This window comes from Phaseolus vulgaris, chromosome 6, assembly GCF_000499845.2.
Source record: "Phaseolus vulgaris cultivar G19833 chromosome 6, P. vulgaris v2.0, whole genome shotgun sequence".
Taxonomy (NCBI): Eukaryota; Viridiplantae; Streptophyta; class Magnoliopsida; order Fabales; family Fabaceae; genus Phaseolus; species Phaseolus vulgaris.
The window spans coordinates 5,798,766-5,812,358 of record NC_023754.2 but is presented as its reverse complement, the minus strand read 5'-3'; the positions used below and the strand labels follow the sequence as shown (position 1 = coordinate 5,812,358).

The 13,593-nt window shown below is 33.4% G+C and overlaps 1 protein-coding gene across 1 annotated transcript; it reads left to right on the top strand.

Moving 5' to 3' along the window:
* Positions 1–1,484: 1,484 nt before the first annotated feature.
* On the top strand, positions 1,485–12,341 carry LOC137830998 (uncharacterized). The gene is made up of 10 exons (XM_068638464.1): positions 1,485–1,794; positions 1,911–2,035; positions 2,933–3,074; positions 3,163–3,435; positions 3,523–3,670; positions 4,336–5,325; positions 5,461–5,699; positions 5,793–5,866; positions 11,561–11,669; positions 12,009–12,341. The coding sequence occupies exons 2-10, from the start codon at positions 1,980–1,982 to the stop codon at positions 12,030–12,032; spliced, it is 2,055 nt and encodes a 684-aa protein (XP_068494565.1). The 5' UTR covers positions 1,485–1,794; positions 1,911–1,979; the 3' UTR covers positions 12,033–12,341.
* Positions 12,342–13,593: the final 1,252 nt, after the last annotated feature.

Sequence of the window (13,593 nt, the reverse complement as noted above, 5' to 3'; positions counted from 1 at the left end):
CAATTTCGCTTTTTATTCATTAAACACTTTAAATTTTGCTTTTGAATTTTTTTTTTGTCAATTTTTGTTTGTTTCCTTACCTCTTTTGCTTGAGTCTTATGTTCTTACTGTTTTAGGAGTCTTTAAATCATTTCTACTTATTTTGGTTTTAAACATACAAAAATGCATTTTGAATAAAATTATAGCAATGATGTCAAAAATGTTCAATTCAAAAGTATACTTGTGATAAATATTTGGTTTATTTAAAACATATTTGACTAAGTTAAATTAAGATTTTAAGAATATGAAGATAGATAACACTAACTAAGTTGAAAGAATATTATTATAATTAATATTAATATGAATAATATTAACATTATTATTAATAACATTATTATTAAAATTAAAAATATTATTATTATAATTACTACCAATATTATAATTATTATTATTAACACTAACGGGAACATAGGCGTTTTCACGTTGTGCATCATTTTTATTTTTTATTTTTACTATTATTATATGTATATTTATATTTACTTAAATGAAATATAGATTTATGTGTATTCGTATGTATGAGAGACACAGAGAGCATGAAAGACACATAGAGAGTCTGAGAGTCATGTCATGTTATTGAGTTTCAAGAGATTTGAGGTAGAAGAAAGATAAAGTGAGAAAGAGCGAAAAGAGAAAAACGGTGATAAAATCTCAAAAATTCAAATTAGAAAGCAACAATTGTTGGTGAAAATTGAAGAAATGATGATTTATTTTAGAAATTAAAAAAAAATGCTCTACATCCCTCCAAAACTGCTTATGATTACTGTTTTAATATGTTTTAAAAGAAATAAAAAATGACGCAATGATCATAATACAATAATAAAATTAAATATTAATATAAAAATAAAATAAAATAAAAATTAGGAGTAGTTAAAAGAGAAGAATCCCTTTACATTTATATATATATATATATATTAATATTATTATAATTCTTATTAATATTAATATTATTATTATTAATATATAAGAAAAACGCCATGCAGAAGAAAAAAAAATTACAATCACAAATAGAAAGATTTTCCATAAGTTACACTAAGTCAGAAAATACATAAATAATTAAAATATTAATATTTATTGATATATTTTGTAACAAGTTGTGAAATTATTGAGACCCATAATAATAGTAAGTGAATTATATTCTCTTGAGAGAGAAATTACTTTTAGCCCCTCTAATTTGTATTCATAAAAATATAAATAAATTAATTAAACATATTTTTAATACATGTTTAAAAGTAATTTCTTAATTGTACATACAATTTACTATTCCGAGGAATCATAACTTCAAAGCAAACGTGATAATTGTTTTTGATGGTTATAGAATTAATTCTGATGCGGCCCAAATCTGTCCGAATAACACGCGTAGTGTGAAAACCCATAATATCCAAACAAAAGCACTAAATTCTCGTCCTCTTCCAATATTTAAGGTTTTAATAACAGCACTAACAAACAAAGCATCGCAACAAAAAAAAAGAAGAAAAAAAAGAAAGTAAAAAACACAAGGAACGTGCCCATGACGAGTTCAACTACTTTCTCTCTCTCTCTCTCTGTCCACGATGAACCAAATTGATTACAAAATTAATTAGCATAATCGGCATCAGAAAAATTGGTTCCAAACCCGCATACATGCACTCTTATCCCTACCTTTAACTCTTTCGGGTTTTTTTTCCTTCTCTTTTATATTCTTTGTTATGAAGTTACTCGCTCCGGGTTCCATTGCCTTTCGTTCTTGTTCGTTTTCATGGAAGACCCATTTCTCTGGTCCTCTTTCTACGCCTCTTTTTCTTTTAAGGGAAGTTGAGGGAATGATTGTGGAGAATTAATGGTTTTTATTATTTTTTTTCTTTTTGTTCTTTTGGGTTTGGAAATTGGAGCAGGTGCTAGTGGGAAATTTGGAGAAGAAGGTTTTGGTGATAAGAAGGGGTTGGAGGGTGTTGTTTATCTTAATGGGGAAAGGTGACGGTGGACGCTGCATTTTTTCTCTTACGAGTTTGCAAATTGGGTATGTTTTCTTTCTTTCTTTCTTTTTCTTTTTTCTTTTTTGTATTCATGATTAGCTCAGATGATGTGCTATCACGGTTTTATTTTTTATTTTTTTATCACATGATTAACGAATGTGTTCTGTTGTTAAATTGATACTGGATTGAATGTATTTATTTGTTTACTTTTCCGGTGAAAGGGGTTGGATTTTATTTGATGATGCATGATGCGTTTCTTTTTCTTCCCCCTTAGTTTATCAATTACTATTTATGAGAAAAAAGTATTACTTCCACCCCCTCTCTTTTTGTATTTTTAAATTAAACTTTGTTGGTTCTTTCATGATCATGACCTCTGTACAGCGTTGTGCGTCTTTTTACTTTTTTTTTGGATAAATTTGTATATGAAGTTTGAGTTCACTGATGCTGTTTTATAGTCAATATCTGCAAATGGTGACCGTGCTGTTTTAGAGAAAAATATGATGTTCTGAACTCTGTTGCCAGTTTACCTGCATTGATTAAAATCAGTTAAAAATTGATGAATTGAATAATTTTTTCTGGTTTCTGAAGATGCAATGGATCTGGTACCGTTTTGGCAATGGCCTTTATTTAATTTTCAGTTCTCATTGTGTGTAGATTGTCATATTGCAAGTCACTTTTTACATTATGTTGTATAATATATCGTGTGGGACAATTGGAAAATGTGGAAGTGCAATTGTTATTGCTTCTACTCAACCTTAAGTTACGGCAAGTTAATGATTTTGCATGTAAAATTTTTCTTTCGCTAGCCAAAATTTTCTGTCATAGCTGGGTGGTTGTTATCTGCTGTATTTGAATTGATATGCTGGGTTAGCAGAGTTTTTTTTTTTGTTTCTATTTTTCTTGTGCTGATTTATTTCTTCTTTGTGATGTGTATTCTGCAGAGATTTGCAATCTTATTTTGCAGATCTTAGCCTTTTCCTTGCAAATGATAGCAAAAAAATGTATATTTTGGTTGACAACAGACCATGGTTGACTGACCTTGGTTCACGGGGCATACACATTTGGCAATTAATGGTTACTAAGGTTAGTAAAATCATTTATTTAATGTGATTTTCAAGTAGCTGTTGTCTTAGAATAAGAATTATATATATATTTTTTTATGTTTTTGCAGTCAAGGCTATCTCCCTTTGCATATTCCAAAGCTCGAAGAGAGAGGAAGGAAGTTTGTCCTCAATCAAGCTCAACCAATCCAAAGAAGTTTATGAGATGGTTCTCATTGATTGAAGCGGTGGTGTTGTCAAAGAAGAGAGCTTTGTTGCCTGTGAAAAATTTAAGGAATTCTTTACAATTGAGCAGTGAGCTTCATAGAACTCTTTATGGTTTTATCGTATTTGAAGTTGCATGGACTAGTGTTCGTGGTATCAACTACTATAATGAGCTTCAGGTACTGGATCTCTTTGGCATGTTCTTGTTATTTTCTCAGTAGATTCTATACGATATCATTTATTGATTTATTTCATTTGTTTTGCAGACTGATACATCACTGGCTATAGAAGCTAAACTGATGAAAAGATGGGAATTTGACAGTATTGCTCAAGCTGCAAGCTGCATGTCTTCATGGTTTTCAGGAACCCCTTCTGAACAGATGCTTCTAAAAGAACACCTGGATTCTGCCTCAGGTGGTGATTCGGATTCTCATAATTTCTTTCTTACCTAGTGTGCATAATGCATATGAACTGTAGCATTTGTATTTCATGTGAGTAGAAATATAGTAATGTATGAAGAGATGCATGCACCTATTTGTATTTCATGCAAGTAGAAATATACTTTTGTGTAGGAAGACATGAATGCATGCATCTCTTGCACATGCACTCACTTATCTGATAGAAAATTCCTGTATGTAAGTACTTAACACTCAGATTGTGTTAATAATAAGACCCTGTATATGCAGAGATATTACCTTGTTTGAATAGGAAATAAAGGGGAACGGAAGGATCTCATCCCCACTTAATCTTCCCTCTTAGCATCCAATCTTCTTTTTCCTTTTGTGGGGTGGGGGTATGTGGACTAGTGACACCTTTATATTTTATTAAAAGCTTTTAACCTTTTCCATTCCTGGCTTTTTAAAGTCATCATAACCCTTTATACCCCGTGTTTCATCCTTTTCATTTTTTTTATAAACCATTGTTTTGTTGTGGCTATCAACTTCCAGCACAGGTAGCCTAATTGTAAAAGGTATCACATTCTAACTGACATTATAGAAACTAAAGGCTATAGAAATTCTTTAAATTCTTAACCAATGAGTTTTCGATGAACATTACTTATTTGTCTGCAACTTTAACAGGGGAAATATTTTATGATGCTAGTGAAGATTTTTCTGGTGATGTATCCATTGATGATGATGACAACGATGATGATAGTGTCTGCAGAAATGTCACTGTTGAAGATAGGTTAGGTACCAATGTTGCAGTATATTCTGATGATCCAGAAGAGACAGCAGATATGCTACACACACCTCCTCCTTCTGGACCTAATAAGAGAAGAAAATTAATGAATTCCTTTAGTGCTGGAGTTGAGGCTGATAGCTACTCTGCAGCTGAAATTGATGACTCTACCTCTAGCTGCTTTTCCGATGATACAGCTGAAGCCAATCAAGATGATTCAGTTGAAACCACTCAAGAAGATGCAGTTAAAGCAACACAATATAACGATGTTCTACTGTTATTTAGGTTTGATGATCATGACCTCCCATTTAAATTAAGGGAGATCATTGTATCTGATCTGCGATTGCTTACTTTGTTGGAGGCTGGTCTTCCATCTTGGGTCATCTTCCTTCAGTCATATCCAGTGTTATGCAATCTTTACCGTCCTTGGATGTGCCCACTTGCAAGACTTTTGTATGTTTTGATATCATTTGTTACTGTTCTCATTGGATTCTATGATTTATACAAAAATGTTCCTGTTCTTAAGGTAACTGCATCTCGTATATGTGGGCCTCTTCTTGATTGGATTGAAACCTGGGAGATGGTTTCAAGGGTCAAATACTTAGGGACGATGCTGTTTCTACATAACTTCCAAAAGGCTGTTAGGTGGTTTCTTGCCTTTTCACATGCTATGCAGTCATTCTTTTCAGTTCTTGTTCAACCTCTTGTAGAATCACTGGTGGAGATTTTTGGATTTCTTCTCCCAACCTTAAAGTTTCTGTTTGAAATAGCCGAAAGCATCTTTTCTGTCATTTGGCTTGTAGTTGATACTTCTTTTGATATAGTGGGAAATGTACTGGAGCTACTCTTTTCACCATTTTGGTTTGTCTTCAATGTTGTTTGGGGCATTGGTAAGTCATTATATGTTTTAGTTTTCTGGTACTTTGTGTTATCTGCTAAGTTTATACTTGTTTTTGGCAACATAAATTGTCATCTGATATTCTACTAACTCCCTCGATTTACCTTTTTTTTTAAATATACTGCAGCTACATGTATCTTATATCCGCTATTTTGGGTTCTCTGGGAGTTACTATATGCTCCTGTTCGTCTTGTCCTGATGATATTCAGTTTTGTGCATTCCACATGTTCGTACATTTGTAATACATTTGGCAACATGTGGCAGTTTGTTAGTAGCATTTTCCAGTTTGCAGCGTCTTCTGAAGCCACAGTGAGTGCCTCTGAAGTATCCATGTGGCGAACTCTTTGGAACGATCTTTTTTCCCAGGTTGTAAGATGGCATTTCAATAGTATTTTGGATGTCAGTGGTTTTCATTAAAGACTATCCTGATTTGGTATATTTTTCTTTTTCCTTTTCCAGATTTTCCGTGCTCTCAAGAGCATAGTCTATGGGTTTGTTGCCTTCTTCACAGCCTGCAATAGGCATCGACTAAGGTACCATATTCTGTTTTCAAAATGAAAGAACATAAAATGACATTTCAAGTAAAAGGTTGGTCGTGTGATGGTTGAATTATGTATTATAGCTTAAAGGACAGTGGTTAGTAAACTTGTCTTTAACAATTGTGGCTAAGGGTAATTTTGGTCAATGATCAATTTTCATTTTAAGAGTAAGCTGTTGACGGTCAACTGTAAATATTATTCATGTGTACTTTGTTAAACTCTAGGAAATAGATAAACATTAAGTTGAGACCATGTGTTTATGAGACAACACAAGTGCTTTATTTACATTAAAAAAAGAAATCAATATAATAAATAGAGGAGACTTGATACCCTCTAATAACAAAGATATGATACGAAAATAAATAAAAATATTCCTAATAATATATATATATATATATATATATATATATAATTTAGATATTCTTGATCATATAGGATTAGTTTTGTACTTGTATAATTATAACACTCTCCCAAAAGTTGGAGCATATAAGTCGTATGTGTCTAGCTTGCTGTAAATATAATCGATAATTGGTCCTCTTAGAGACTTGGTGAATATGTCAACCAACTATTCACTAGAGTTGACAAATCTAGTGTTGTCTCTCTAGAATCCAATTTTTCTTTTATGAAATGACAATTCACCTCAATATATTTGGTCTCTTGAAAGTTAGGAGTAGAGGCGATGTGTAATGCATTGCCTAGTTGTCACATACAATGTACATTTTGAGAACTTTCTTCAAATTTGAGCTCTTTAAGGAGTTGTTTTAGCCATATGAGTTCACAGGTGAGTAATGCCCTTGCCCTGCATTTTGCTTTTGCACTTGATCTTAACATTTTGTTTCTGCACTTGATCTTAACATTTTGTTTCTTTTCCGCGATACTAAATTACCTTCATCAAGAACACTATACCTTGAAGTAAAGCTTCTATCATTTGGTGACCTTGCCTAGTCAACATCAAAATACCCAACAAATAGAGTATTTTCCTTATCTTCATAATTGTGGTCTCTCCTAGGAGCCTTCTTAATATACTTTAGGATCCATACAATTGAATCCCAATGGTATTGACAAAGAGAGTTTGAAAGTTGACTTACTACACTCACCACAAAGGCGATGTTAGGACGAGCCAGTGAGTTAATTTAGTTTACCAACTAACCTTTTGTATCTCCCATGATCAAAATATGGTTCTCCTTGGTTAGGTACAAGTTTTACACTCGGATCCATTGGTGTATCCAAAGGCTTTACATTTATCATCCCTGTTTCTTCTAGAAATATCGAGAGCATACTTGGTCGAGGCCATATAGGGAATTGTGTGGACAATGTCCCATATTAGACGACTCTCCCTGAGAAACGAATCATGTAGAAATGCATTCTTTTTATGTTAAACTGAAATAGAGTCCAGTGGTGAAGAATTGCAATGTAAAAAAAGAGAAGTTGAATAGATATCATTTTGACAACAAGAGAGGAAGTTAGTATAATATTGATAATATTGATCATAGATTTGTGTGTATCCTTTGCCAACTATCTGAGTTTTACAACAATCAATATTACCAATAGGTCTTATTTTAAGAGTATACAAACATCAACGCCTAACAATTGATTTTCCAGTTGGAAGAGGAAGTGCTAATATAATTTTACCGTAGATTTGCATGTATCCTTTGGTGACCAATTGAGCTTTACAGCGATCAATATTACCATCAAATCCTTATTTAAGAGTATAAAACCATCTACACCTAACAATTGATTTACCAGTTTGAGGAGGAACCAACTTCCAAGTACTGCTAGTTTAAAGGGCACATATCACCAATCATTGTTTGTTGCCACTCCGAGTGAGATAAAACTTAATCTGAACATATAGAAATAGGAGTAGAAGATAAACAGGACAAACAAGTATAATGCATTGTGGAAAGATGATAACTAGGGTTTGTATAGTTGGAAGAAGGGTTATGGGTAACTGATGAGTATCTATTCGAATAGCAATTGAACAATCATTTTAAGAGGAGATTGAATTTGATAAGGGAGGTGGTGTTAGGGAAGGATTAGGTATGACCTCCTTTACATTGATATACCTTAAGAGGTGTTGGGGAAGCATCTTAAGTCATGGTAGAGTCAACTGGTGGTAATGAAAGAAGATTGACGGTGATGGGTAAGTGACTATATATGTTGTCTTTAGAATAAACAATTAATATGAGCAAACTCAAAGAAAGAAACGTTAACATATACAAAATACCAATGAAGATCAAGAGAGAAACATTGATACCCTTTTTGAGTGATAATATCTCATGAAGATACATTTGAATGATCGAGGAGAAAGTTTATTTCAAATAGGTGTGAGGTTATGCACAAAATATGTGTTACGAAAAAGAGGTGGAGGAAGCGGAGTGAGGGAAAAAGAAAAACTAGGGTACCCGATTATTAAGGACAAATGATGGCATTTGGTTCACGAGATAACATGTTGTAAGGACAATATCCCTTCAAAAGTGGTGAGGAAGATGAATATGATGAAGTGTTCTAGTAGTTTCAATAAGATGCTTGCTTTTTGCGATAAATGTGATGAAGTGTTCTAGTAGTTTCAATAAGATGCTTGTTTTTTGCGTTCAACTACTCCATTGTCGTTGAGATGCATGAGGAGTTGAGATGCATGAGGAGTTGAGATGCATGAGGACATGAAGTTTGATGAAGGATACCATTGGATGCAGGAATTGATAGAAATGGTTAGACAAATATTCACACGCATTGTCACTATGAAAAATACCTATAGAGATATCAAATTGTGTTTTGATTTCATTAAAAAGGTTTTGAAATATTGATTCTTTATTAACCAAATCTAAGTACATCTAGAATAATTACCAACAAAGGTACCAATATTTAAAATCAGTAGGGGTAACAATATAGGAAATACCCTAAATATTAGTAAACTAAAGAAATAGGAGGCAAAACTCGTTTGTTAAGATTATTGGGAAAAAAAAGACTGATGAATATGTTTTCTTAACTAAAATTACTCACAATTCAAAGTAGATAAATGTTTTAAACTTGGCACCATCTTTTGGAATTTTGTAAACCTATGACATCCTAATTATACATGAATCATCATTAGAGAGACTCTTGATGCACATACTGATGCTCATGGAGAGAGATAGTAAAGGCCATTTTACTCAAATGCCAATCGTTGAGCTCGCTATTTGATCTTGGAGAACATTATTTGTAGTGAAAGTGAGGATAACATCATGTGATTTAGTCAATCGGATAATAGACAATAAATTAAAAGGAAAATTAAGGATATAAAGAACAAAGTCAACAATTACAGATGGAAATGTTAGGTAGTACCAATGTGTCAAGTTTGTGTTTGTGAACCATTGGTAGCAGTTATAAAAGACAAATTGGCAGCAATAGTAAAGGCAGAGAAAAGAGAATGAGAATGATTACAAAAAATGTAATCAGTTGCACTTAAGTCAATGATCCAAGGGCTAAGGGAAGGAGATTGAGAAGGACAAGCAAATGAATTTCCAGTGTCATCGAAGCAGTGGATTGGTGTGTCGCACACCATTTGATAAAGTCTTCAAATGTTGTTGGAATTAGGTCAGTCGGTAATGTAGGAGCAACATGTGACTCAAAAGTAGATATTTGGGCCATATTATTTTGTGAACGAGGGGTTTTCCATGCAGCTTTCAACACATCAATTATATGTCTAATACGGTGACAATGTTCACATTTTGGATGATTTTTAAATTACTTGTGTGAGAGCATAATTATTACTCTTGTGATGTAGTGTTTTCCTGCTGAAGAAGTATGTGTCAGAATGTTTATTTTTTGAGGAACACAAAGAGCGTAGATGGTGCAGAAGTCATAGTAGGGTTTATTGGTGATCCCAAAATCTGAGCACGAGTTGCAACATACTCTTGTTGCCAGCCATACAAGCCTGGGGTCATAAAGAAGGTACTGTGGTTCTGTCTTCACATTTGCAAATAGTGGAAGGAGCTCATTAAAATCATGTAAGGCAACATGAAGCCGCCCAAGATAAGCAGACACATGACCTTCAAAATATTGTGGAGCAAGAAGTGACAAGATATATTGGCACATGCCATACAAACATTGTGTGCCTTTGGTATAACGAGCATGAGCCTCACTCCAAACTAATGCACACATCTCGTGGAAATAGGAAATAGGTTTGAGTGTGAATAATGGATTGAATAATGCTATAGAGTTGAGCATCAATCTTTATCCAGTGTTCTCAATATTTGTAAGAATGCATTTAGAACTAATAGAGATGGGATTTGTAACCTAACCTACATAACCAAAACCTGATTTGGAAGCCCAAGTGGAATAGTTAGACCCGTCTATCTTCTGAATACTAACAATATGGTTAGAATAGACGAGAGAATCTATTCTAGAGATTAATGTGGTGTTTGAAGACATTTTTTTTCTTTCTCCAAAGCTAAAAACGAAATAAAATAACCTAAGGAGAGGGACAAATAGATTAGACCACCAAACAAACTCCAATGGAACCACCACCACATGGGTAGGAACGAACTGAGGAGGCAACTTGGGTGAAGGTTGGTTGGCCATAGGCGGCGTTGGAATAATGAACGTGAGCTTGGAAGAAAGGTTCACAATAAAAAATTCCTTTGGAGACAATGAGTAGCGATTCACACATGTCATTGATGTAAAAAAATCTATTTGATGGAGGGATAGTACTTGATAATCCCACAAAGTTGAACATTAATTTTACTCCATCTAGACCGGTCAGGCCTAAGAATCATAATTACTACTATTTGACTTGTTAGTTACGGTAGGGCAATGACAAAGTTGGTGAAAATAGATGCATTAGGTTTGGAGTCGACCTGGATTTGCCTCAGATTAAGAGGCAAATAAGCAAAGAGTGTGAAAAACAGGTAGATAGAGAATAACCAACCCAACAAATAATATCTAGCCAATAGTGGTGTTGGAATTGAAGGAGGAATACATATGAAGAACGAACATAGTAGGGCAAGTTTGGTCGCAAAAAGACTTGTTCGTATTGAAACATCGAATGAGCTGCCATGTGCTGCGAAGGTGGCAGTGGAAAATTAAAAGTTGCAAGAGGGTTGGAGTGCGTGAGGGCCAAAGTGAGTTGTCTGTGGGAAGAGTCATTGCCAGGGTTTGTCGTCACACGACATGGTGATGCTGATGATGGTCATCAATAATGTAAAGTGACGTTGTTGGCCGTGAATAGTGTAACACAATTGGAAAAAAAACAGAAACCAAAAAACATATACAATTTCTAGAAAGTCTAAACCTATGAGTAGTGAGTCCATAAGGAAAGCACAAATTAGGATTCCCTTCTGGTTAGACTCTTGATATACTATGTTGAGAAGACACATGAATTATGTGTTTATACAACATTCGTGCTATTCAATTTTATGGGGAGAAGAAAATTACAGAATAATTAATTACCCTATTTTAGGCTGATAACATGAATACAGAATCAATATAAATGATCCTAATATCGTTAATTACTATATACATTAGATTCTAAAATCTACAAGATTCTAACAATATGAAATAAGGAAATTGGGAGATGTGGAAATAAGTCTTTTTGATCTGTTAGGATATTCCCACATATATTTATTATCTATAACACTAATAGTTCTGAACAGTCACCAATCAATGAAGTAATGTATGTGTCTAACCTTGATTTGACATGATCATTTGCAGCATCTATAATCATGTACAGGAGTTTATTCGAAGATTATATCGTACGTTCCAAAGATCACGGCAACATAACTCTGGAGATCGTGGGAAAAATATTTCGACACTGAGTTTGGTGAGAACTCTTAAATTGAGTGCGATGCAATTATTGTATAATAACAAATTCTTGTTCCATGCTGATTTGATATTTATTTCTGAAGGTAGGTGATGATTATGTTTGGGCAAAACTAGCTAATTGAATGATTTCAAAACGGACTGCTTAAAACAAATCAGTAACATGTTGCTTCTAGGAAATTTAGCTATCAAGTCCATGTTACTTGTACTAGTTTGTTGTTGAAGAAATTTTCAAAATCCAAATGTCTTTGATGGCATTCCTTGGTACTTTCATGTTGCTTTTGTGTGCAAATAAACTATCATTTCAAACATTTAATAATCCTCAACGCTTGTTGTGCAGGAGGAAGAAAAGAAGCACGTTTGATTGTATTGGACAACAAATTTGACATCTTTGACGATCCTAACATCAACACAACACGTCACTTTCGGTAAACTAAATAGATTACCGATGACAATTTAAAATTTTTTTTTCTTCGTAAAATTTTGATTTTACCTTTTCCCCTCTCAAGTTCTCCAAGTTTCTTTCCTACATTTGTCTATTTCTTGATGAGTTTGATAGTCCAAACTAGATTATGTACACTATGTACATTACACTTGTAAATTGTACTCAAATGTATATTTTATATATATATAGTATCAATCAAGATACTACGAGAGTATGACATTCCTACTAGATTGGTACTTTATATGACCCTAGATGATATTTATTATTATAAAAAAGGGATACAAACATGTGGAGTAAACTAAAACCCATGTAGTCAAGAAAATCTATACTTGGATAAATCAAACTATTTCTAAAATAAATCTTGCTTCAGACAAGAAAGGCATATTTTCAAACCGGGACCAAGTATAACATGGTCAAGACAACATTTCCATCTGCTTTATAGCATCAAAGAACAATATTGGGTTTAGTGAAGGATGAAACTACTAACATGGTCAAGCCATAAAGAAGTGCAACCATGAACCACAACCAACTTGATAGCAAACATATAACCTATAATCTCAACATTCAGAGCACTATCAATTCTAAGATATGAAGAGAAGCTACATATGTATTCTGCTTTGCTGTCTTTGAAATACCATGTAGTAGTACATCTATCCATATGAGATTTTGCCTAATCAGTATCACAATTTCAAAAAAATTAGGTATTCCTTTTATTTTCATACAAAGGACCATGCCCTTGAGCCTTTTTAAGGTATCTTAAGATGCAAATGACAACATTCCAATGATCAATACGAGGATTTGTATAAATTGACTAACAATACCCATTACAAAAGATAGATAAGGTAAAACATATTTCTTTTGAGAAACTCCAATGCCTTCCTTTGATTGAGCCACTTCATTACTTTTTGAGACTTCCTAGGTTTTTGGTCTGAAAGTGATTTCATAAGTGTTCCTTTAACTATGAGATTCTAGTAGCATCATTCCTTTGATAATTATGTTATCAACATATACAATTAAGTAAACACATTTTCCAGGAGAGGTATGATGATTGATAAGTAGCTGATGATTTGCCTCACTACGTTTCATTCCAAAAGTTTGAACAATGTGACTAAATTTTCCAAACAAAACACAAGGAGATTACTTTTTTTTTTTTTTATCAGCAACACAAGGAAATTACTTGAGACCATAAAGACACCGATGTAAGTTACAAACTAGGCCAGACTCCCTCGAGCAACAAAACTAAGAGGTTATTCTATGTAAATATCCTATTCTAGATTACCATGAATTTTTTTTTTTTTACATCTAGTTGGTGGAGATGGCAACGGGAGAAAATTTATCACCATAATCAAGATATAAATATGATATATCCTTTGTCCACCAATTTAACTTTGAGGTTACCAACTTCTCCATTTCAGCCATCTCTAGAAAGAGAAACTAAGTCTCATCCACCATTATGTTCATGAGCATGCATTTCAATCTT